The sequence below is a fragment of the Phascolarctos cinereus genome, unplaced genomic scaffold, assembly GCF_003287225.1.
Source record: "Phascolarctos cinereus isolate Bilbo 61053 unplaced genomic scaffold, phaCin_HiC Scaffold_2;HRSCAF=192, whole genome shotgun sequence".
Classification (NCBI taxonomy): Eukaryota; Metazoa; Chordata; class Mammalia; order Diprotodontia; family Phascolarctidae; genus Phascolarctos; species Phascolarctos cinereus.
This window is the reverse complement of record NW_027555625.1, coordinates 77,402,880-77,425,292: the sequence shown is the minus strand read 5'-3', so window position 1 is coordinate 77,425,292 and position 22,413 is coordinate 77,402,880. Positions and strand designations below refer to the sequence as shown.

General features: G+C 41.5%; 1 protein-coding gene across 1 annotated transcript in view; it reads right to left on the bottom strand.

The window, feature by feature from the left end:
- Positions 1-22,413, bottom strand: part of VAT1L (vesicle amine transport 1 like) — a 111,532-nt gene that overhangs the window by 4,773 nt on the left and 84,346 nt on the right. Inside the window, exon 8 of the mRNA XM_020964872.2 lies at positions 2,343-2,426. Within this exon, the coding sequence (XP_020820531.1) occupies positions 2,343-2,426 (84 nt within the window). The remainder of the gene's footprint in view (positions 1-2,342; positions 2,427-22,413) is intronic.

Genomic DNA, 22,413 nt, shown 5'->3' with positions numbered 1-22,413 from the left:
ATTGGGCCACATCAGGTGTCTAGTTCTAAGTATAACATTTTAAGAAGGATACTGACAAACTAGAGTAAGGAAGCTCGGAGAAGAGCAATCTGCTTGGTGAGGGGGACTGAGACCATTCCAGGTGTGGACTGGTTAAAAAAAATAACGACCCTCATTCTGGAGATGAGGTGACTTTGGGGCACATGGCCATATGCAAGAGAGATGAGACTTGGTCTGCTTTGGCCCCAAAGGCATTGCTTGGAGCAATGGAGAAGAGGTTATGGGGAGCCAGAAAGGGAGGAATTTCCTAACTACTGGAGCTGTCCAAAAATGGAATGGGCCGCCTCTTAAAGCAGTAAATTCTCTGTCACTGGAAGTGTTGGAGAAGAGGCTGGGTGACCACTTGTTGGAGAGCAGCTCCACCCACTGTGAGGCATTATCTCAATAATCTCCGGAGTCCCTTCCAACTCTACGATGCCATACACACAAACTTCAATGATCTAAAAAACTCTTTACAGAGTAAGAAGGAACTATCAAAGTGGAGGTTGTTGTCTCTACCAATAGTAGTTGATTAGGCATTTTGGCACCAACTAAAAATCACTAAATATTAGATCTAGAAGGAAGATCATAGAAAATCAGCCCACTCATTTTAAAGAGGTGGAAAATGAGGCCCGAGGAGCCATTTCTTAAGGTCACACAGTGAGTTGATAGCAAGACAGAGCCTTAAAACCCAGTCTCCTGACACCCAGCAGTTTTCTCTCCACTGCATTCAGTGGCCTCTCCTCAGTTTCACCACTTATGGGCAATAAGATTTCTGAGAATGTTCCAAGAACTGGCAGGGCTCCCTGAAGCGGCTTGCTTCCCATCAAATAAACAGAAACGGATAGGATAGTTTTACCTTGATTACAGACATTCAATACAAACAATACAGAAATTCAATAGCAGCCACTTGGAGGCAGATGCTCATTTTGTTTGTAAGTTATAGGACTTGTCAGCCTTAACCCAGGCAGGAAAGAAAAACAATCTAGGACTTATAGTAGGCCTTGGAATAAAGGATGACCATTGATCTTGAATGACCTCTACTAAGCCCCCTGATTCAATCACTTGTGTTTGTTCCTTTTTTCAGCAAGTATTATTTAAGCACCCACTGTATGTGAGAAAACATGTTAAATGAGGCTCTTATGGAGCTCACAATATGAACAATATTACAAAAAAAGCATAATAGAGAGGTAAAACAAAGGGTGATGATGTCCCCCTTCTGGGGACAGAAGGCTGGTGGCAGGTGACTGTGAGGGATCAGGAAGGCTTCCTGGAAGAGGAGGCAGCTGAGGTGGGTTTCAAAGGAAGGACAAGAATCAAAAAGGCAAAGAGTGAAGGACAACATTCCAGGCACAGGGAAAAAGACTTGATATCCTCTCTTTGCACTTTGGAGCACTGACCCTGGAAATTGGTGAGAGGATCCAGAAGGGACAATGGGTTTGTGTCAAAGGCACAGGCTGTATGACAGCATCCCCATCTTATGTAGAGTGGCCAGGCTCATAGACTTATTAGAGTAAATTGCAGATTTCTTGAGGGCAGGGACTTTGCCTTACCTGTCCTATCCAGGGTGGATTGGTGGTGCAGCATAAAGAAAAACACTGGACCTAAAGTGTGTGACTCTGACCAAGTCACTTCGTGTGGGCCTCAGTTTGCTTAAATGTAAAATGGTAATAATCATAGTAGGACAACTTACCTCACAGAGTCGTTTGAAGAAAAGAGCTTTGTAACACTTAAAGTGGAGATGTGCTGGGACAGAGGAAAGAGTACTGGTTTTGGAGCCAGAGAGCCCGAGTACAAATCCTGCTTCTGCCCTTAATACTTCGGTGACCTCAGGCAAGCTGCTCACACTCTCTGGGTCTTGGTTTCCTCTTTGGTAAAAGGAGAGGACCTAACTACATGACTTATAAAGTCACTGCCAGTTCTAGTCAACACAAATTTAATAAGCACCTGCTGTGTGCCAGGTACGCTAAGTGCTGGGGATACAAAGAGAGGCAAAAACCAGTCCCTGCTCTTAAGGAACTCACAGTTTGATGGGAGAGAGATGGCCCAGGATGCAGTGGGAGACCTTGGCCTTTTTGAGCTAAGGTCTTTCCCAGGTCTCAGTTTGTCTGAAACAACACTCATTCAGTAATTAAACTCATGGGTCTGAATGAGATTGCTAAAGGAGGGAGCTTGTAGAAAGAAGTGGAAAGAAGCACATTGCAGACAGGTTATACGTCCAGACCTACCAATCAAAGGACACTGTTTTTTCTCATTAGGAAGTGGGATCAGGTAATAGAATTTGCCCATAACTTATGTTTGCACACTCAGTGCTCCATACTCACCAAGGGAGTCGGGGCCTTTTCTACATCCAAAATTAATTTTCCTATGTTGCCCCTGTCATGGATTCTCTGCATGGCCTCCTTCACCTGTGAGAAATGGACAGAAAGATATAGTCATGAAGTACAAATCATAACCCAAGGGAAGAAGGGATTGGAAATGATTCATTAATGCACCCACCAAACATCTGTTTAGTGCCCACTTTGTCCAGAGCATGGTGTTTAGTTAGCATGGTTGAGCATGAGCGGATGCAGAGATGAATAAAGCCCAACATACAGTCAAGGAGAGGCTTGAATAATTCAATTTATTTCAATTAAAGGAATACTAATTGAGCATCTCCTAGGTGCAAAACACTATGCTTAGTGACGGCAGATAAAAAGTAGATAAGACATCAAAATCTGTGCTCCAGAAGCTCACAGTTCAGATGGGGGGGTGGGGGGAGGGGGTGGTGAGACACAGATAACTCTAATACACAGTAATAAGTGACAAGTTCCCAGAAGGCAGGACACAGATAACTACAATACAATTAGAATGGGATAAATACATAAGAACAATTGAAAGTGGCTATGACCAGTTGAGGGCCTCAGACTCCAAAGTCAGCGAATTATTTTCCCTCACTTATTGCATACTTCACACTAAGGTGATTGTGATTAAGGAACTTTTTAGTGAAATGAGAAAACTCCCTCTGCCCTTCTCTGTTTACCTGTTTTCTTCCAGCTGAAGCTATAGGTCTTCTTACCCTCTCCCCACATAGCCCCTCCCTTCTGATCCCAGCCCATATTGGGCTGACTTGTTGGGAATGAGAATAATGAGTGGGGATCATAAAAGTATAACCCGATCAAATACTTTGGGAGGTTTCTTTTATTAGCTTTACTCTAGATTTAGAAGACATTTCACAAGCAACTGCAAAGAAAAGGAAATCCCTTCTGGGTTATAAGCACCTCTTCTTTTAGGAGGAGCATGTGATATGTGATGCAACTGATATGATTGACAATTACACTCATGTCCTGTTTTCTCTGATTAACCACTGAAATAGTTGTGTAAATGAACAAATATCACAATCATCTCCTTTTTGCCATATTAAAACTCTTAGTATTTTTCCCCCCTTTCAGACAATCATTTAAAGAAAACCTATCTCGCCAAGAACCTCCCCCCCTCACAATGATATAGATAAATTCTACTTGGAAGTCTAAAGATTGCTTTTCCTTATTTAGAACAAAAGAGAGGTACTTAGCAAATGGAAATGTATAATTGCCTTATCTTGACTTCCTGTAAATCAACAGTAGTGCTACCTGTCCCCAAGTAGTGTATATTGACTTGGCTAGAAATTGTTTTATCCCTAAACCCCACTGAGTACTAGGTGACTCAGTGAATAGAGCACTGAGCCTGGAGTCAGGAAGATTTGAATTCAAATGTGACCTTGGATACTTCCTAACAGCGTGACCTTGGACAAGTCACTAAAGTGCTCTCTTCCTCACTTTCCTCCACTGTAAAATGGGGCAGTAATACCATTTCCCTCTCAGGGTTGTTGCGAGGATCAAAGAGATAATATTTGTAAAGCTGACATAAATAAATGCTTGTTGGCTGGACTTAACATTTATGTAATATTTTAATGTTTGCAAAATGCTTTTTACATACCTGCAAAGGACATGCCAGCCAATTGCTCTATGACTCAATTTACCAATCCTGACTTTCTGAGCCAAAACACTCTTTTCTGGTCACCCTCCTCCCTCACCCTCAATATGTGTTTTTTCCCCTACTGGTATGTAAAGTAAGCTCTTTGATGGCAGAGACTACCTTGTTTTTATGTAATTAATTATATCTCTATCACTTTGCACAGTGCCTGGCACTTAACAGTGATTAAAGTAGAGAAACAGATTCCTTAAGTACTATACCAAAGGCTTCTTTCATCCTATGATCTCTGTATGACTATGTGCTCTGATATGTGTGATTTTAATATTTGTATTAGAATATGAAAACATACCTCTCTCTTTTTCTAACATATAGTACTTATATAGTGCTTCAAGGTTTGTAAAACATTATATGTTATGTCATGACCATCCTGTGAAGTAGGTGCTATTATTTCCCCAATTTTACAGATGAGAAAACTGAGGCAGACAGAGGTTAAATGACTTACCCAGGGTTGCACAGCTAATAAGTGCCTGAGGCTGCATTTAAATTCAGGTCTTCATGACTTCAGGTCCAGTGCATTACCTACTATACCACTTAGCTGACTCTCACTAGGATTATTTACCATTAACTTTGCTTTTGTTAAAATACTCTAATGGTCTTTTATTTCTCATTAACCTATGATTAAGTAAGGCTTCTCTGTCCTCAAACTATAGGTCCAAAATATAATCTTCCTAATGCTGTTTCTCTGGGACAGTAGGCAGAACCCAGGCTCAAGGTCTATGAAAACAAAGAGTTACCTATAAAGTAAAACTGAAGGCTGGTTTCTGACTCCCTCAGTTCCACAGGGTATAAAGCTTGGAAGTTAGGAAAAATGACAAGAACCTCATAGCACACAGTAGGAGAAAAGTGACCACTCCTAGACATGGGAGTGACAGCATTTCCCTCCTGGGGCCACTGTCTTCTTGCGGATGTGACTCCTAAGTGTAGAACTTACATCAGTAGAACGAACAGTCCGTTTGAAATGAGACATGGGACGGGACTAGAAGAACACGTCCACTACTGAAAATGAAAGGGATCTAGCAACTATATGCTTGTATCTTACTGAGAGACCAAACTCCCAGCAACTATACCCCAAAATATCATTCCAATAAATTTGTCTTCAGATATGTAAGTTTTGCATATGGGGTCATCTTTTACTTTTCCAATGTGGCCACTTACACCACAAAATCAACCATTTAGAAAGTATTTGCTGATCAATAGTAAGGAAAATGGACGAGTGCCTAGCCCCACCTAGACCCCAAATAAAACTGATCTGATGCCCATTTGCATCTGGTTGTTACAGGTATACCAAAAAAACCCAAAAAACAAAACCAACCAAAAAACAAAACACAAAACCAAAATCCTGCAGCTAATTGGAACCTAGATGAGATCTTCACTGTGTAACCTGGATTTGGGGGTACAAATTGGACATCTGTGGTGGTTGTTCAGTCATGTCCAATTTTTTTTTGACGCCGTAGACCATAGTCCACCAATATTGTCCGTGGAGTTTTCTTGGCAAAGATACTGGAGTTATTGCCATTTCTTCCTTCAGCAATCTGGACATACATGGGCAAAAATGTTTCTTATGTGCTCAGTGTCCATCTGTGATTCGTTGTATATTAAAAGTCAACAAACCAGTGATGAACAACTGGATGGCCAGTAGCTATGGCATGTAGTCACATGGTATAGGGAGAAACCCCTTGTATTTGGATTAAGAAGCCATGGATTCTAGGCCTATCTCTGTTTACTAACTTGCCGTGTGACATTGGGTAGATCATTTTCCAAATCTGGGCTTACAATTTCCTCCTGTGCAAAGGGTGGCTAATATTTTTGCTCCCTATATCACAGACCTTTCAAGAGAAAAGTACTTTTTAAACCTTAAAGTGCTATAAAAATATGAGTTATATGATTACAACCATAGAGAGAGAAGAGGAAACATGTCCCAATCAATAGATCAGACCAGAAGATGTCATTTTGATGCATGATTCTCCTAGGAGATCTCAGGAGACTGATAAAAACTGTTTCTATTGCACTCTAAGGTTCTTATCCTGAAAAGCAGAAAGTGTGAGTAATATTATTACTGCCTCACAGAGGAAGAAACTGAGGCTCGGCAGGGGAAAGGAATTTGCCCACTGTCAAATGGTAAGTCAGTGACAAAGCTGAGGCAGACCCCGGGTCTGCTGACCCCAAATCCAGTGAGTTTCTTCATTCCATTAGACTGCTCTGTTTTCTCTTCTGCAAACTGATGCTGATATTCTTTCCCTTGCCTAACTCACAGAACTAGTGCAAATACCAGGTAGGTGATGAATAGAAAAAACAGCTGATGCGATTTAAGAGCCTGAATTGGTTTAAGAATTTCTCTGGAACAGTAGAAAACAGTAGGAAACCCATGAGCAGGGACTGCAGAGGTTGCTGAGGTCAGGACTTCAGGCTGGGTAAGTATATCGGTACAGCTCCCTCAGTCCCAACACAGGAAATTAGTTTTTCATTGAGTTTTCTCTTGTCATAGTTCAATAAAACATGCTTACAGGGCACAAGCCCACATGGACGCTGGACAAGAATTTGTGCTAGGCACCCCAGGTTTGCTTTTTAATAAAAAGATACCATTCCACATTTCACAATAAGCCCACACTGTTAATGCCAATTTTTTCCGGGAGCCTTTCTCAGCTCACGCCCAAGCATGAATCTTCCTTTCCTGAACGTGAGAGTGACTGGAGACTTTAATGCTGTCCTCTATACCCCAAACAAGCTTAAAAGTCTCCTCTATTCAATTTATAAACTGTTACATAAGTGATAAATACTTAAAACCCATCTTTGTGCCTGAAGAAATCAGATTCCAGAGATGAGGCAATTTTGAAAAGTGAAAAGAACTCTCAAATTTTTCCAATAACTCCAGCCAACATTGATTTCCTTCTTTTTTGACATCTCCTTCTGCTTGCTAAGGCAAAACCCTCTGCATGCACATCCTATCCCTTCCTGTCATCTCTGGCAGATTGTGTCCTCTATTGCCCCCACTTTCTCTAATCTTCAATCTCTCCTTATCTACTGGCTCCTTCTCTGCTGCCTTACAAAGATGCCCATTTCTCCCTCATTCTTTAAAACCTTCACTTTATTCCACTCTCCCTGCTAGCTATTGTCCTATATCTCCACTCCCCTTCTCTGTTAAATCTCCTTTCTTTTCCTGAGGAGAGGCCTTCAAACACTTGAAGGGTCATGCTCCCCTTTGCCTCCACTTCTTCTTGTCAAGCACACCATCCTCCCAGTCACCCAGGCTCTGGCAACTTAGGTGTCATCCTCAAGTCCTTATTCTTTCTCCCCCCATATCCTAGTTGGCCAAATCCTGTTGATTCTACCTTTGCAAGTGGGGTTCCAGGTCTCTGATTGCAGAAGTGCTGCCTCTCCCCCTACATGTGCTGCTTCCATCACCATCCTCTGTATTTGCCAATGTCCTTCCTAAAATGGACAGCCCAGAACCCAGAACTGAATGTAGTATTTCAGAGGTGGTCTGACCAGGACAGCATTAGATGGGACATAAGGAAAGGATTTTGTCCAAACCCCCAATTTTACAGATGAGAAAACTGAGGCCCGGGGAGTGGAAGCTGACTTGTCCAAAGTCATACAATAAGTAAGAGAGCTGGCACTTCTTGTGTAAAGTCAGGTCTGGCTCTGCCTCCTTTGGAAGTCGAGTTTCTGGCCTTTACAAGGCTTTCAAGCAGGGCATAGTATATGCCCTGCCATATCAGATCAGCCTGGATACTTGATAATTTTAACAGTATGGTACTCCTTCCACCATCATAGGTCCTAATCCCTCTATGCTTCAGTCTTCATGAGGCACTTTGGCCAAAACAATTCATCATCAACAAATCTTCTGGTGATAAGCGTTACACTTAGCCAAATGTATTCTGGGATGAGAGACACAGTGTGTCTTCTGGCCCACAGTGAACATTTTTTTCATCTGCCAGAGCTGGCATCCTGCTAGCTGAGCCTTGGACGACCCAAGGTTATTTTCACACCTCCAGAAGGAACTAGAGGGAGGGTGTCAGTTGAGGTGCAATGTGTATGATGCTGTCTAAACGGGATTTATTAAAAAGCATGCCCCTGACCGTGGTGAGATTCATTCTTCAAATTGATTAATTTGGTTTGCTGATTACTTGAGTTAAGGATGCAAGGCTAGCTTGTAGGAGGCAGAAAGAGACATATCGAGGGAGCATAGCTGGTACAGTCTTATCAGCACTGAGGCAAAGACAAGGGGAAGACAGCACTTGGTTCCTACACTACCAAGGACAGATAGTTTCTTCCTTATCTAGTCTATTCTTCTGCTCTACTTTCCTATTGTTTGGCTGGTAATTTGGATAATTACTTTGGATGATGGTAGCTTAATTTGGATGATTACTGCTTTAGAGTATATTTTGAGGCCTTGGAGTATGATTCTCCCTTTATTCTTTTGTTTTTCAAGATTTCCCTTATATTTCAAATGAATTCATTAGTACTGTCTAGCTCTATAAAGTATCGTTCTTGGCAGGCTGAGTGGCATAACACAAAAAGAGGAAATTAGTTTAGGTAGTAGAATGACTTATTATATTGATGTAATTCAGCCTTGATGATTGACTTTCCCTACAGTTATTTATGTTGTTCTTTATTTAAGGAATGAATTTTAATTGTATCTATATAGGTCTTGTGTGTGCCTTGTTGGAGTGACAGGCAATTTGTAGTTGTTTTGAATGGGATATCCCTATTTGCAACTACTGACTTCTGCTATTGTTCAGGAAGACCTGAATTCAAATCTGACCTCAGACACTTATTAGCTGTGTGACCCTGGGCAAGTCATTTCACCTATATTTGCCTCAATTTCTTCAGCTGTAAATGGGGTATAATAATAGCACCTACCTCCCAGAGTTATCATGGGGATCAAATGAGATAATTGTGAAACACTTAGTACAGGGCCTGGAACACAGTAAGTGCTATATAAATCTAGCTATTATTGTTATTATTATATTTATATGTTTCTGGTTCTAACCTGCTATCTCTCCTAGGATTCTATGGGAGTAGGAATGTAGTTTAGTAAAAAGAAAGATGAATTTGGAGACAGGATCACTGGGCTCAAATCCTGACTTAATTCAACAATAGATGTTTCAATTAAACATTTATTTCCTTAGAAATTCTGGGCTCAAGCAGGCTCATGTATCCTGAGGAGAAATGAGGTGGCAGGTGACTGGGGGAATGGCAGGATGTAAAGAGTCCTGGCTGGGTGTCAGAATATCTGCTTCCAGTCCTAGCTATGCCATTCCCTAGCTGTCTGATATGAGGCAAACCAGTGAGCCTCAGTTTCCTCATCTGTTAAAACAAGGGGTGGACCAAATGATGCTCTCCAAGTCTTTTTTTCCTCTCTTGGCATCTCCAGGTTTTCAACTTCTGCCCAGCATCTTTAGAACTTTCTGTCATCTCAGCTGTTGTGACATAGTCAAGAGGATATTTGACCTCAAGTCAGGAAATGTGATTTCGGTCCCCATTCTGACTCTAATGACACAACTTTGAGCAGGTCATTTTGTCTTTATGGGCCTCATTTCTCCTGTCTGTAAAATTGGAGATAATAATAGCTGTGCCTCACAGGGCTACTGTGAAGAAAGCACTTTGTAAATTGTAAAGAGCTGTAGAAATGGGAATTATTTTAATTAATAAAAATAAAGATCCAAAGGCATCATTAATATCAGTATGTTAACCAGCATCCACACATCTGGCATTTACTTTTAAAGGCAGTCATCTTTTATCATTGCAGTCAAATCGGTCAGATTCCCCACACTGCGCTAATGAGATTTAATGCTGTTTGATCTTTGTCTAGGCTCTCATTAATGTTTAATAACATTCAATTTCCTCACCAAGGGTCTGAAGGGCATAGTCATTAGGGTACCAATGACATGACTTCATAAGCAAAACAATGTCCTTCTGCTAAGAAGATGGCACAGGCTTTCATGTCCTAAATAGAAATATAACCAATTATCCTATGTATCATGCATGATTCATTAAATGATAAATATAAGGCTTTTAAAAATCAGAAATGAGTAATGCTATAAGTAAGGAGCAGATCTACCAAAGTCATCCTTTGAATATTAGAGAATCATAGAACATTGAAGCTGGAAGGAATCGTCAAGATCATCTAGCCCAGCCCACTAATTTTACAGAAGATGAGGAAACCATACCTGAAGAAGGATATTGATAAGTTAGAAAGCCACCAAAGGAGCACTACTAGGATGGCGAAGGACCAACGAACTGAGGATGTTTAACTTGAAGAAGAGAAGGTTGGGGCTAGGGGGAAGGGGCATGACATCTCTCTCCAAGTATTTATTTATTTTTTAATTTTATTAATTTATTTTGATTTATCAACAATCACTTCCATATGCTTTTGAGTTGAAAATTTTTCTCCCCCTTCCTCCCCCCCCTCCCCAAGATGGCGCACAATCTGATACAGACTTTACATTTACATACCCATGAAACATATTTTCACATTAGTGAAGTTGTAAGTAAAAATTAAAACCAATAGGAGGAACCATCAGAAAGATGAAACAAAACTCAACAGAAGGTAAAAATAACTGATAGCGATTCAACTTTCATAGTTCTTTCTTTGGATGTGGACAGCATTTTCCATCCCGAGGCCTTCTCTCCAAGTATTTAAAGAGTTGTTAAGAAGCCCCAGGGGTTAGAACTGTAAGTTCTGGGTTCAAGTTGCAAAGAGGCAGATTTAAAATCTTACAGCTAAGAAATTTTCTGGGACACATGACTGGGAAAGGGAAGAAAACAGAGAGTTCACTTAAACATTTATAATACAGGATTGTCCTGTTGGAGTGGCTCTCCTTGCCCAAAGCCATTGGTTCTGAATTGAACACACAGAAATCACTGAATTTTGAGATTATGTTCTTATTATGGCCATCAGCGACTTGATCTGAATTGAAACTATTACCCAAAACACGTGTGAATGATAATATAGTTCATCATCAAATTCTAATAGTTAATGGTTTGAAGGGACCAAAGAAGACACCTAGCTTAATCCCTACCTCTTGAAGGATCTGAAGGGCATAGTCATTAGGGAACCAATGACATGGCTTCATAAGCAAAAACAATGTACTTCTGCTACAGTAACAGTATGTCCTAAATATAAACACAACCCATTATCCTATGTAATATCCTTTATGAGCAGAAAGCCCATCTCCACTATTCTTGACAAACGCCTGTCCAGAATTTGTGTGCACACCCACAACTCTAGAGAACTCATCATTTCACAAGACAGCCTCTTCCACTTTGTATGGTTCAAATTGTTAGAAAATGTTTTCTTGCATCGAAGCTAAGTCTCCTTGCCAGCTTTCTTTGGCTAGTCAAGTCAATAAGCACTTATTAAGTGCTGACTATATGCCCAGCACCCATGTTAGGAAGTGAAGATACAAAGACAGACAAAAACAATCCCTTGCCTTGAAGGAGCTCATATTCTGAAGGGAGAGACAATGTGTATGTAAGTAAGTATGTACAAGATACATAAAAAGTAAATGGAAAGTCCTGGGTTTGCCTTCAGTGGGTCAAGTTGTCTTCACGATTCCCTTGCAAATGTCTAAAAACAAAGATCACGTCCCTCCCCTATTTCTTTTCCTGACTAAATATCATAAATTCCATTAAGTGGTCCTCCTGTGGCAGGTGTCCAGTCCACTGATCTTTCTCTCTACACATTCCACCCAGACAGCCTTCCCAAGATGTGAGGTCCAGAACGGAGCACAATGCTTCAGACAGGGCCTGACCTAGGCACAAGCCAGCTGGAACATTTAGTCATCCAAGTTCCCAACCTGGGAATTATCCCTGACTCTTCAGTTTTCCTCCATATGTAGTCGGTTGCCAAGTCGACATCTATCTCATCTGTCTCCTCTCTCTTTTAAACCAGAACCATTCTAGTCCAGGCCTTCATGACTTCTCATGGAGACAACTGTCATATTCTCTTAACTGGTCTCCCTCCATATAGTCTCTCTCCCGATCTTGTTCATGTTCCATATGGTTGCTAAAATGATATTCCTAACTCAGGTCTGACCACGACATTCCTCTGCTCAGGAGACTTCAGTGGGACCCCATTATCTGTAGAAGATTAGATAAACCCCTGTGACATGCGAATCTCCTCACAGTCTAGCTCTAGTCTGTCTTTCCAGGCTGATTCCACATTTCTGCTCCTCATGAACTCTACCCTCTATACCAACTGACCTGCTTGCTGTTCCCTAGACACCGTAATCCATTTTCTTCATGCATGTCTTCGAATAGGTCATTCCCCATTTCTAGGAGACTTTCTCTCCTTGCCTTTGCCTCTTGGAACACTGAGATTCCTTGAAAGCTGAGTTTGTGACACTTTGTTCAAGAGGGTGTTCCTGATATCCCCAGTCACTGGTTCTTCTTTTGTATATATCCCCTCTAGTTCTTGGTCTGTGAATATCTAGCTCCTGGCCCCTCTCCCCACCTGGATGCAAAGCCTGTTTCACATTTGTTTTGTGTCCCAAGGGCCTAGATCAGTGCCTGGCACATAGTAGTGACTTAACACATGCTTGTTGATTGACTGAATGATTGCATATCGGCCCCTTGCTCAGGACACTTGTCTTCTTTCCACTAAAGCAACCCAAGATTAAATTAGCATTTCTGGTTGCCAAATCACTGCGCTGATTCATACTGAGCCATACCCCACAGAATTTGATCATGTCATTTACTGCACACCACACCACACCCACAAAACGGAGCGGGCAGAGATGGTACTGATTTGCTTAACCCCAAACTAACCACCCAGAAGTATCACTTTCTAAAACTGAATTACAAACAGAATGAAAGGATTTAAAAAACAAATCCCAAATTCCCACAACCAGCAGAGAATTAATTTGCATAAGAACAAAGGCTTATGCTTAAAACTGCTGAACTGGAACAAAATAAGAATCTGAAAGTATTCTCACAACCAAAGTTAGCCAACAGTTCCTTCAATTCACCGACAGTAATACAAAGAGCTTATAAAATTCATTCACTCACGAAACGCCTGGGCTACACAGGTCACTGCCTTGCGAGGGCCCCAAATATCAGACAGAGTGAGGAACCGCAGGACCAGACATTCTGAGTTGGGAGGGTCTTTAGAAGTCGTCTAAACCGACATTCCACAGACAAGGAAACCCCCAGAGAAGTGAAGCGACTTTCCTGGGGTCACACAATTAGTTAGTGTCACAGTCAGGTTGAGTCATAGTGATTTACACAGCCAAATCCTTAATAAAAGTTGGCTGCATACTGAATGAATGTATCGGCAAACACCCAGGACTTCACTCCTAAGTCCACTGTTCCTTCAACTCTCTCTTAGAAACAAGTCTAACAGAATGAATGCACTTAGTAGGTATTCGATGAGCATTTATTGAATGAATAAAGCAGTGAATGGGGACACTCTTTCAGATACCAATAGAGATGCTCAGTCACCCCCCTCTGTTCTCCCAGTGGGCAACTAATGAGGAAATAGAATTCATATTTGCCTTCTGCATAAGCATCCAATTACTTGAATTCCATCTAGTATATAAAAGGAGTCTCAGAATATTTTTTCACCCTTAATTAACTCTCCTCACTGTCTCCATTCAATGGCCCAGAGGAGCTGGCAGGGGAATCAGCAGTATCTTGCATGCAGACCCAATCTCCGTGGCGACGGATGGGTCATGTGTTACATGGGCTTGAGGTAGAATAAGAAGGTTACTCTGGCAACGCAAAAAAAAAAAAAGAAAGAAAAGAAAAGAAAAAAAAGGGACTTGCTCTTACAGAGATTGAGGGAGGATAATCACCTGCAAAAGTGAACCGGGCAGAAGCCAAGAACTGGTCTCAGCTCAAACTGACAGTTGGTCAGAATGGTCATGTTCACATTTTCAAAGGAAATTAAGAAAGGAATAGTGGCTCATGTTTCTATAGCAATTTACAGGGTCAAAATGCTTCATGTCCAGCAGCTCATTTGATCTAATTATAGCTCTAGGAAGGAAGTAGGGTGGGGATTATCAGCCCCCTTTTACAGAGGAAGAAAAGGAGACCCAGAGAGGCGGCAAGGTTAAGTTCAAACTTTTCCTGTTCCAAGGTCCACCTCTGAAAAATCTCTAGTTTCTGTTTTCTCCTCTCTTTTGCCTCCATTGTCTGGACTGTTGTAATAACCTTTCCCAGTCCAGTCTCTTCTCTTCCTCATACTTCTTTGGAATAGATCTGATCCTCACTCCCAGACTCAAAAATCCTAAGTGGCTCCCTATTGCCACTTGAATAAAGTTAAAACTCCTTAGCATTCAAGGCTCTCCACACCCACAAGTCTCTACCTCATCTTCCGCCTCATCTCATATTACTCCTTCCATGCACTATGAGTTTGAATCAAACTCTCTGTGCCCTACGCACACCTTGTTCTCTCCCTCTGTGTCTATGTTCATGGTGTCCTCCCCATCTTTGGTTCTGGAATTCCTACCTCATTTAAAATGCAAAATTTGACTTCTTCCTTCAAGCTTTCTTTGATCCTTTAGCTATCTGTGTCCTATCCCTGACTAGACTAAGTGGGTAGGAACTGTGTGATGTTAACGGTCAGGCCTTGAACTTGAGCCTCCTGACTCGTAGTAAAGTGGAAATGAACTAACATTTGTATTATTTATTCACAGTCATTTATTGGGGCAGGAGAAGGCTGGAAGGTAAAGATGGTAGAGTCATGTCTCCCTCTAGGCAAGGTTCAAAGCTCTTGAATTCTCAGAGCCATCATCATTTCATCTTCTGAAATTAAGGAGTCACACTAGATGATTTTTTTCTTTTAAAATTATTTTTATCTTTTTTTTTAAGGCAATTGGGGTTAAGTGACTTGCCTAGGGTCACACAGCTAGTAATAAAATTATTTTTATCTTAAAAAATAAATATTGATACCTTTTGGTTTTCTATGACCTAAATTTCCTCTTGTATCTCTTCTCCTCCCCACTCCTAGAGAGCTGTGAACATCTTCTTCCCCCTCACTTTGGTCCAAATGATGAAGGTATTTGCCACTTCTAAATTCTAACATCTTATGTCAGGAGCTCCTCTCTCTGGGAGCAGGGATTGTTTCATTCATTTGCCAAGTTATTCTATCAAGTTCATTACACCAAGTGCTTAGTGCAGTCCATGGCACAGTGATGGCACTTAATAAATGTTTGTTGATTGATTAACCTTAGGGCTGCTATTTGCTTAAGGGCCTCTGTCTGGTCTTATTTGTCCCACTTGGGCACCTATGATGGGGAAATGCCTCAAGTGAATGCAAATCAATGGAAGGCCATACAATCCAGCCTAGGGACCACTTACTGAATCCCAGAAACTCAGACTTGGAAGGAACCTCAGAGGGCAACTGTGCCTGAGCAGGAATTTACAACATCTCTGACAAGTAGTTTTCCAACTTCTGCTTGAAGAATTCCACTTATGGAGAATCCTCTCTCTTCTTAAGAGAATGAAGTCCACTTTGGGACAGCTCTGAGTGTTAGGAAGTTGATTTTTTTAAACTGACATTAGACACGCCTCCTGACGCCTTTTAGTCTCTTCCAGGGATCCTGACACATGCCTCGATTACTTTATCAGCTCTGCCTCCTACCTCCCAGTCTCTCCCCCTCCAATTCATGTAGGGCAGACTACTTGAAGGGTCTTTCTAAAACTCTTTTTCACAGTCACTCCCTGGCTGTGGTCTACAATGACTCTTAATTCTGTATCTAGTATACGGTCTGTTTACCGAGCAAATCACATTAGAGGAGAACATTCTTAAAGTTAGCAGGGACCTTTGAGATTGTTTGGTGCAGAGATTCTCTTTGGTCTCAGGATCTATTTATGTTCTTGAAAATGACTGAGATCTTCCCAAAGAGCTTTGGTTTAGGTGACTTATATTAACTAATAGTTACCATATCAGAAACGTAAAAATCTTTGTATTATTATGAAAATAGATTTGACCTCAAGGACCTCCTGAAAGGGTCCTTAACCAAATTTTGAGAGCCACTGATTTAACTACCTCATTTTACAAATAAGAAAAGTGAGACCCAGAGAAGAGAGTGATTTGCCTACTAAGGGCAGAGCTAGAATATGAACTAGAATTATTTACTTCCAGTCCAGTGGTCTTTCCCCTATACTATAATGCTCCTTTCTGCATCGTGATCCTGGGGACATCAATTGGATCTCTCATATTTTACTAATTCATTGCCTACCTCCCCCCCCCACCTTTTGGATATGCCTTGATGTCAGTTACAGTGTTCTCTTCCTTGCTGAAATTCTGTATATAACACACACACATGCATGCACACACATGTATGTTTCTGTATACCTTAGGAGGAGCCCTCAGTTAAAAAAAATATATTGCAAAATCTTGAGTTATTTACCCTCATGACAAATACTTGCAGTGAATTTTCTGACCCAGCACTAGTTTCCAAATGATTCCCTTGTCTCCACTGAACCATACAGACATTGTAGATCCCTTGTCTAGCCACACAAATGGGCAGAGACAAGTGATGTCTCCCCAGGTATTTCCACTCTCCCAGAAAACACAAAGACAGGATTGGTTGGTTCCCAAATCTGGAACTTACAAGTAGCCACACAAAACTTACACACAGGGTGAATGAAGGAACAAAATCCAATACCCCTTAAGAGTGCAGAAGCTATGCAGAAGCCCTCGATCTGCCATCCATTCAATTTACATTTATGATCAATGAAGTAGAAAGCATTTAGTAAGTGCTTACCATGTGCAAAATAGTGCTAAGTGCTTGGGATTCAAATAGAAAAGGAAGACAGTCCCTGCTCTCAGGGAGCTAACATTCTAAACACATGGAGTATGCGGTAACTGCTATTGCTCTTTACAAACAATGCATGCATTTTCAACAATCACTAGCGCAAGTTGACTCTTGTGACTATAATTCACACCCTCTTGTGTATGGGGTAAATGACAACTCTAACTTCTTTGCATCTCCTTCCATGTCCCATGTACTTGCCATTCACACTGATACCATCTTACATCTACCCTTGGCTCCATGAAGCTCAGTTATTCAGAATTTATCGAGACATGGCTCTCCCTCTCTTTCCTGAACTCTTATATGCCTTCCCTTACACTAGTTCACATGAAGAAACTTTGTTTCCAGTAGGGTCTGACTGTACTCCTTGCCTTCTGATCCCCACGGTGGGACCCATCCAACCAGCACTCTGATGCCCTTTGCTGATTTCTGCAAAAGGCATTGGGATGCCCCAGGAAGCTCCAAAGCAGATACCACCATCAAATGGGCTTTTTGGCCTCACAGGCTACTAGTGGGACAGAAGCACTGTCATAGTCTCTGGGCTTCTCTAAAGAAACATATTTGGTAGCTGTGAATTTATTTGCTCTAGAGATGATGCTCATGTTTTGAGGCTTCACCCTGCAGGCTTCTTTGAATGCTCAGCCTTGGCTGCAGAGATGATTTCAGAAGCATGTGAGACACAGATGTTGCCTTCCATGGGCGGAGAAATTGCATCTAAGTTTCACCAATGAATGATTTGGTTTTGTCTTTGTGAAAGAGTATATGAAAGCTCTGACATCGTTCAGGGAAGCAACCTTTGTGGACATATGACCTACCAAATGCCTCGGCAGGGTTTGCGGTCCCGGCATCCTCAGCAGCCACAGTCACTGAAGACCCTGAGAAGAAAGCCTTCATCGCCAAAGTCCTTGGGACTGCCAATGTTACAAACTGATAGGCAACGAATGGAAATGACATTAATGAAGACACATTACTTTATTTCTGCACCTTCAGGACCACTGGCAACTGGAGTATCCTTTCCGTGTTGTTTTCTCCATTAGAATGTGAGCTCCTTGACAGCAGGGGCTGTCTTTACGTTTCTATTTGTATCCCTAGCACCTAGGGCAGTACTTTACATAGTGCTCTCCCTGAAGAGCAGGGACTGTCTTGATTTTCTATTTGAATCCCAAGCATTTTGCAGTATTTTGTATATGGTAAGCACTTAATAAATGCTTTCTAATTCATTGATCATAAACGTAAATTGAATGGATGGCAGATTGAGGGCTTCTGCATAGCTTCTGTACTCTATGTGGCATTTATATGGCATTGTCTAATAAATGATTTTTATTTCATTTTAATTCAAATAAAAATCCTCCACCAAGCTGGGCCTCTGAGAAGGCAATGCGGTGGGGTGGAATGAGTTCTGGACTTGAAGGCAAGACACCAGGGTTCAAATCCCAGTAGTTACTGGCTGGGTGATTGTGGGCAAGTCCTTTCACCTCTTGGGATTCAGTTTCCTTACTTATAAAATGAAGGAGTTTAATCAAACATGACAATTTTTCCAGTTCTAAATTCTATGATACATTTCAGTGACACAAGTATGTGTAGAGATTTGGACATTACAAGTCCTGGCTAGTAACAGGCTTTTCAAACACATACCTACCCACCTGCTTCTGATACTCTGCAGGGCTGCCTCCTGAATGTCAATGTCTAGGCCACTGGATGAATATAAATTTCTTTGGGTTCCTGAGTGGGAGTGCTCTGTTTGTCATCCAACAGAAGGGAGTTTGGGGTTTTTATGAACCGTACCAGAAGGCAAAACTTCTGAGAATGGAGAGTGTTGGCAGACGGGGTTGATCCAAAGTTATTTTGCTACAGTCTTCAAAGAGGTCATGAGCAGGGTCACTGGCAGGGATAACTTCTGAAAATTTCCACTGCAAAGTATGTTTGTTCCCTCTTAAAAAAAATCCAAAACTGTCTGGTAAGCAGGTTCAGAAGAATTCCACAAACTAAGCGGGGCCAATTCCTCTCATTCCTGGCCACTGGGTAGATACCAGGCATGAGAAGTAGAAGCCAGTTCTCCATTTCCCAGCTTGGAAATGGGACGACATAGGACTTAAGAGTTGGAATGGAACTTAAAAGATTATTTAGGCCAACTCTCTCATTTTACAGAGAAACAAACTGAGGCAATGCAAGAAGAAGGGTGTTTCCCAAGGTCATACTGGTAGCAGGAAGCAGAGTCAAAATTCAAACTCCTACCCTGTGCTCCCAAGTCAGGTTCTTGTTCCAGCACACTGCCCAAACTCTATAAACAGTGCAGGCTTCAAGAGAAATTAATGCCCTGGTGCATCAAGGCAAGTTTCCAGTTTCAATGGAACACTGACTATTAGAATCTCAGAGTGAGAAGGGACCTCAGGGGGTATCTAATCCAATCCCATTTTCAACATCCTTGACAAACGGTTACCCAATCTTTGTTTAAAAACCTGCCTCTGGAGGCATCTCTGCCTATAGGTGCTCACTCTCAGGTTTTTTTTCCCCTTTATATTAGACCAAAATCTGCCTCTGTAATTTCCACCCTTGGGTTCTAGTTCTGCACTCTGGGATGAAGCAGAGTAAATATAATTCCTCTTTCCTGTCGCAATCCTTTGAACTTTGAAGATGGTCATCATGTCCTCTTATGTTCTAATGTTTTATGTTCTACAGAAAACAAAACCAAAAATAGCCTTGGTTCTTTTAGCCAAGACTCATATGTTATGGTCTTTGGTCTCCTTACCATCCTGGTCACCCTCCTCTGGTCATTTTCTCCCTTTTTAAAGTTCTTCCTGAAATGTGATTCCCAGAACTGAACACTTCTCTCTGAGATCAGCTTTCATTTACATTGTATAGAGTTTGTATGTACATCTTTTTTTAACATGTCATCTCCTCCTTTAGATGTGAGCTCCTTTGAGGGTAGGGGCCATATTTTTGTCTTTCTTTGTATTATGATGCTTAGCATCATAAGTCAGCATAGTGACTGACTAAATAGTCTTGGGGGCAGCTAGGGAGAGGATAGAGCACCAGGCCTGGAGTCAGAAAGAATTGAGTTAAAATCTGGCCTCAGTCACTTACTAGCTGTGTGATACTGGGCAAGTCACTTGACCATTTTTGCCTCGGTTTCCTCATCCATAAAATATGCTGGAGAAAGAAATGGCAAACCACTCCAGTATCTGCCAAGAAAACCCCAAATGGAGTCACAAAGAGTCAGATGTGACTAAAATAACAATATACCATGCCTCCCCAATTCTTTAATTATGAAGTTTTTTTTATTCTAATTGTAGGATTTTATATTTAATTCTATTAAATTTCATATTATTCAATTCAAGTCATCCTTCTAGCCTGTAGGGATTTTTTTTTTTTGGTCAGGCTTAAAATATAAAGGATGCAGCGGCCTGTGGGGGGAGACGGGAAGGGGTGTGATTCATGGCCTATAGGGATGTTTGGTCAAGACATTCATAAGCTCAGACAACTGCAGGAGAAGAAAGAGATGGGACCATGTGGGCAATTACTAAAGGAGTTTGTTGGGGCATATGGTTCCCAAAGCTCAGCTAAGGATCCCTGGGATAATAAGATTAAGAGCTAGAAGGGACCATATTGAGCATCAGGTTGATTCTTTCACTTTTCAGGTGAGAAAAAGCTGAGGAATAATTTGCCCAAGGTCACCCAAGCAATAAGCAGCAATAAGAACCAAGTTTCAAAGCCAAGTTCTCCAATTCCAGATATTGCGCCCATTGCTCTCCAAAGCAAGGTAGCTGCTGACTGTAGAAGGAAAGGGAGGCAAGAAACACACGAAGGGGATCATTTGTTCACAGCAAAAAATCGTAAGACAGAGGTGCTTTGTGGGACCCACTGTGACACAGCTGGAAGCAACTTCTAGCAAGGGGCTGTCTCTGGATCCAGAGAAGCTTCAAGCACCACTCTACTCACAGGGGCCGCAAAGGCCAGTCTGCCAGGTCCATTCAAGATTCCCATCACCCCCAAGTACAGTATGAGTCCTGAATTTTGGTGCATGTCTTATTCTGAAAATCAGTGGAGATCAAGGAGAGCGTCCCTTTCTAGTAATGATAATGATGATGATGATGATGACAACAATGATGGTTTCCGTGAAAAAAGTAACTTACAGCTTTCAAAATATGCCACTAAAACACATATAATTCAAACAAACAAAAAACCTGAGCTCATATAACTCTTACCTCTATGTCAAAGACCTAGGATTTAGTCAGTGTGGGAACTGCCAGCTCCAGAGACAGACTGTCCACGATTTATAGCTTAGAGAGGTACAGGGGGCTGGGGCTCTGAGGGGTTGAATGACTTGTCCATGGACACACAGCTAGCAATGGCCAGAGGCAGGATTCAGATCCAATCTTTCTGATTCCAAGGCTATTCACAATGCCAGAATACCTCTCTTCCCATTTTTCTTGTATTGTTGTTCAGTTATTTCAGCTGCGTCCGAGTCTTAGTGACCCATTTGGGATTTTCTTGGCAAAGACCCTGGAGTGGTTTGCCATTTCTTTCTCCAGCTCATTTACTGATGAGGAACTGAAGCAAACAAGGTTAAGTGACTTGCCTAAGGTCACACAGCTAGGAAATCTGGATTTGAACTCAGAAGATGAGTCTTCCTGTGCCACCTAGCTGCCCGTTCCCATTTTGACACTAAGACGAAAGAGGCTGACTTTTTTTCCCATACCACCAAGAACCTATCAGTGCAACGTTAACCACTGAAGACTTTCTGTCAATCAACTAAGCCGAGAAAAAGAATGGAATGTCTCCATACACAGAAAAAGACCATACAGACCACCCATCCATAGATCCAATGGCACAAAATAAGTATTTTCAGAGTACATCAGCCCACCTGGAAAATTCCAGCTTTGGGGGGAAACTAGGTGGAGAGCACTGGGCCTGGAGTTCAGCTCCAGCCTCAGATATTTGCTTTATGAGCCTGGGCAGGTCACTTGACCTCTATTTGCCTCAGTTTCTTCATTTGTAAACTTGAGATAATGATAGCACCTACCTCCCACAGTGCTGCTGTGAGAATAAAGTGCTCAGCACAGTACCAGCCACATAGTAAGTACTATATAAATGTTAGTTTATTATTATCATTATTGTTGTTGTTGTTGTTATCTTAGGAACATCAGCATCTTCATCATAAAGGTATACTCATTACTATCTTTTGATATCCCAAATCATGAAATCCCACAGCTGGAAGGGATCCTAGGGACAACTAGTCTAAGCTGTGTGTGAATAAAAATTCTCCTTATATCAGAGGTTCTTAATCTGAGATCTGTGGATTGCTTTCAGAAAGTCTATGAACTTGGATGCAGAGAAATTATATCTTTATTTTTACTAACCTTTTGTTTCCTTTGCAAACCTATGCATTTTGTTCTATGCATTTAAAAACATTATCCTGAGAAGGGTTCCACAGTTGTCACTAGACTGCCCAAGGGGTCTATGGCCCAAAAAAGATTAAGAGCCTCTGCTTGACAACAACCTCTACTAGTGATCATATAGCCTTGGCTTGAAGACATCCAGTGATGAGGAACTCATCACTTCCCAAGACAGTATATTCTATTACTGGACAGGTTCTAATCTTAGGAAGGTTTTCCTA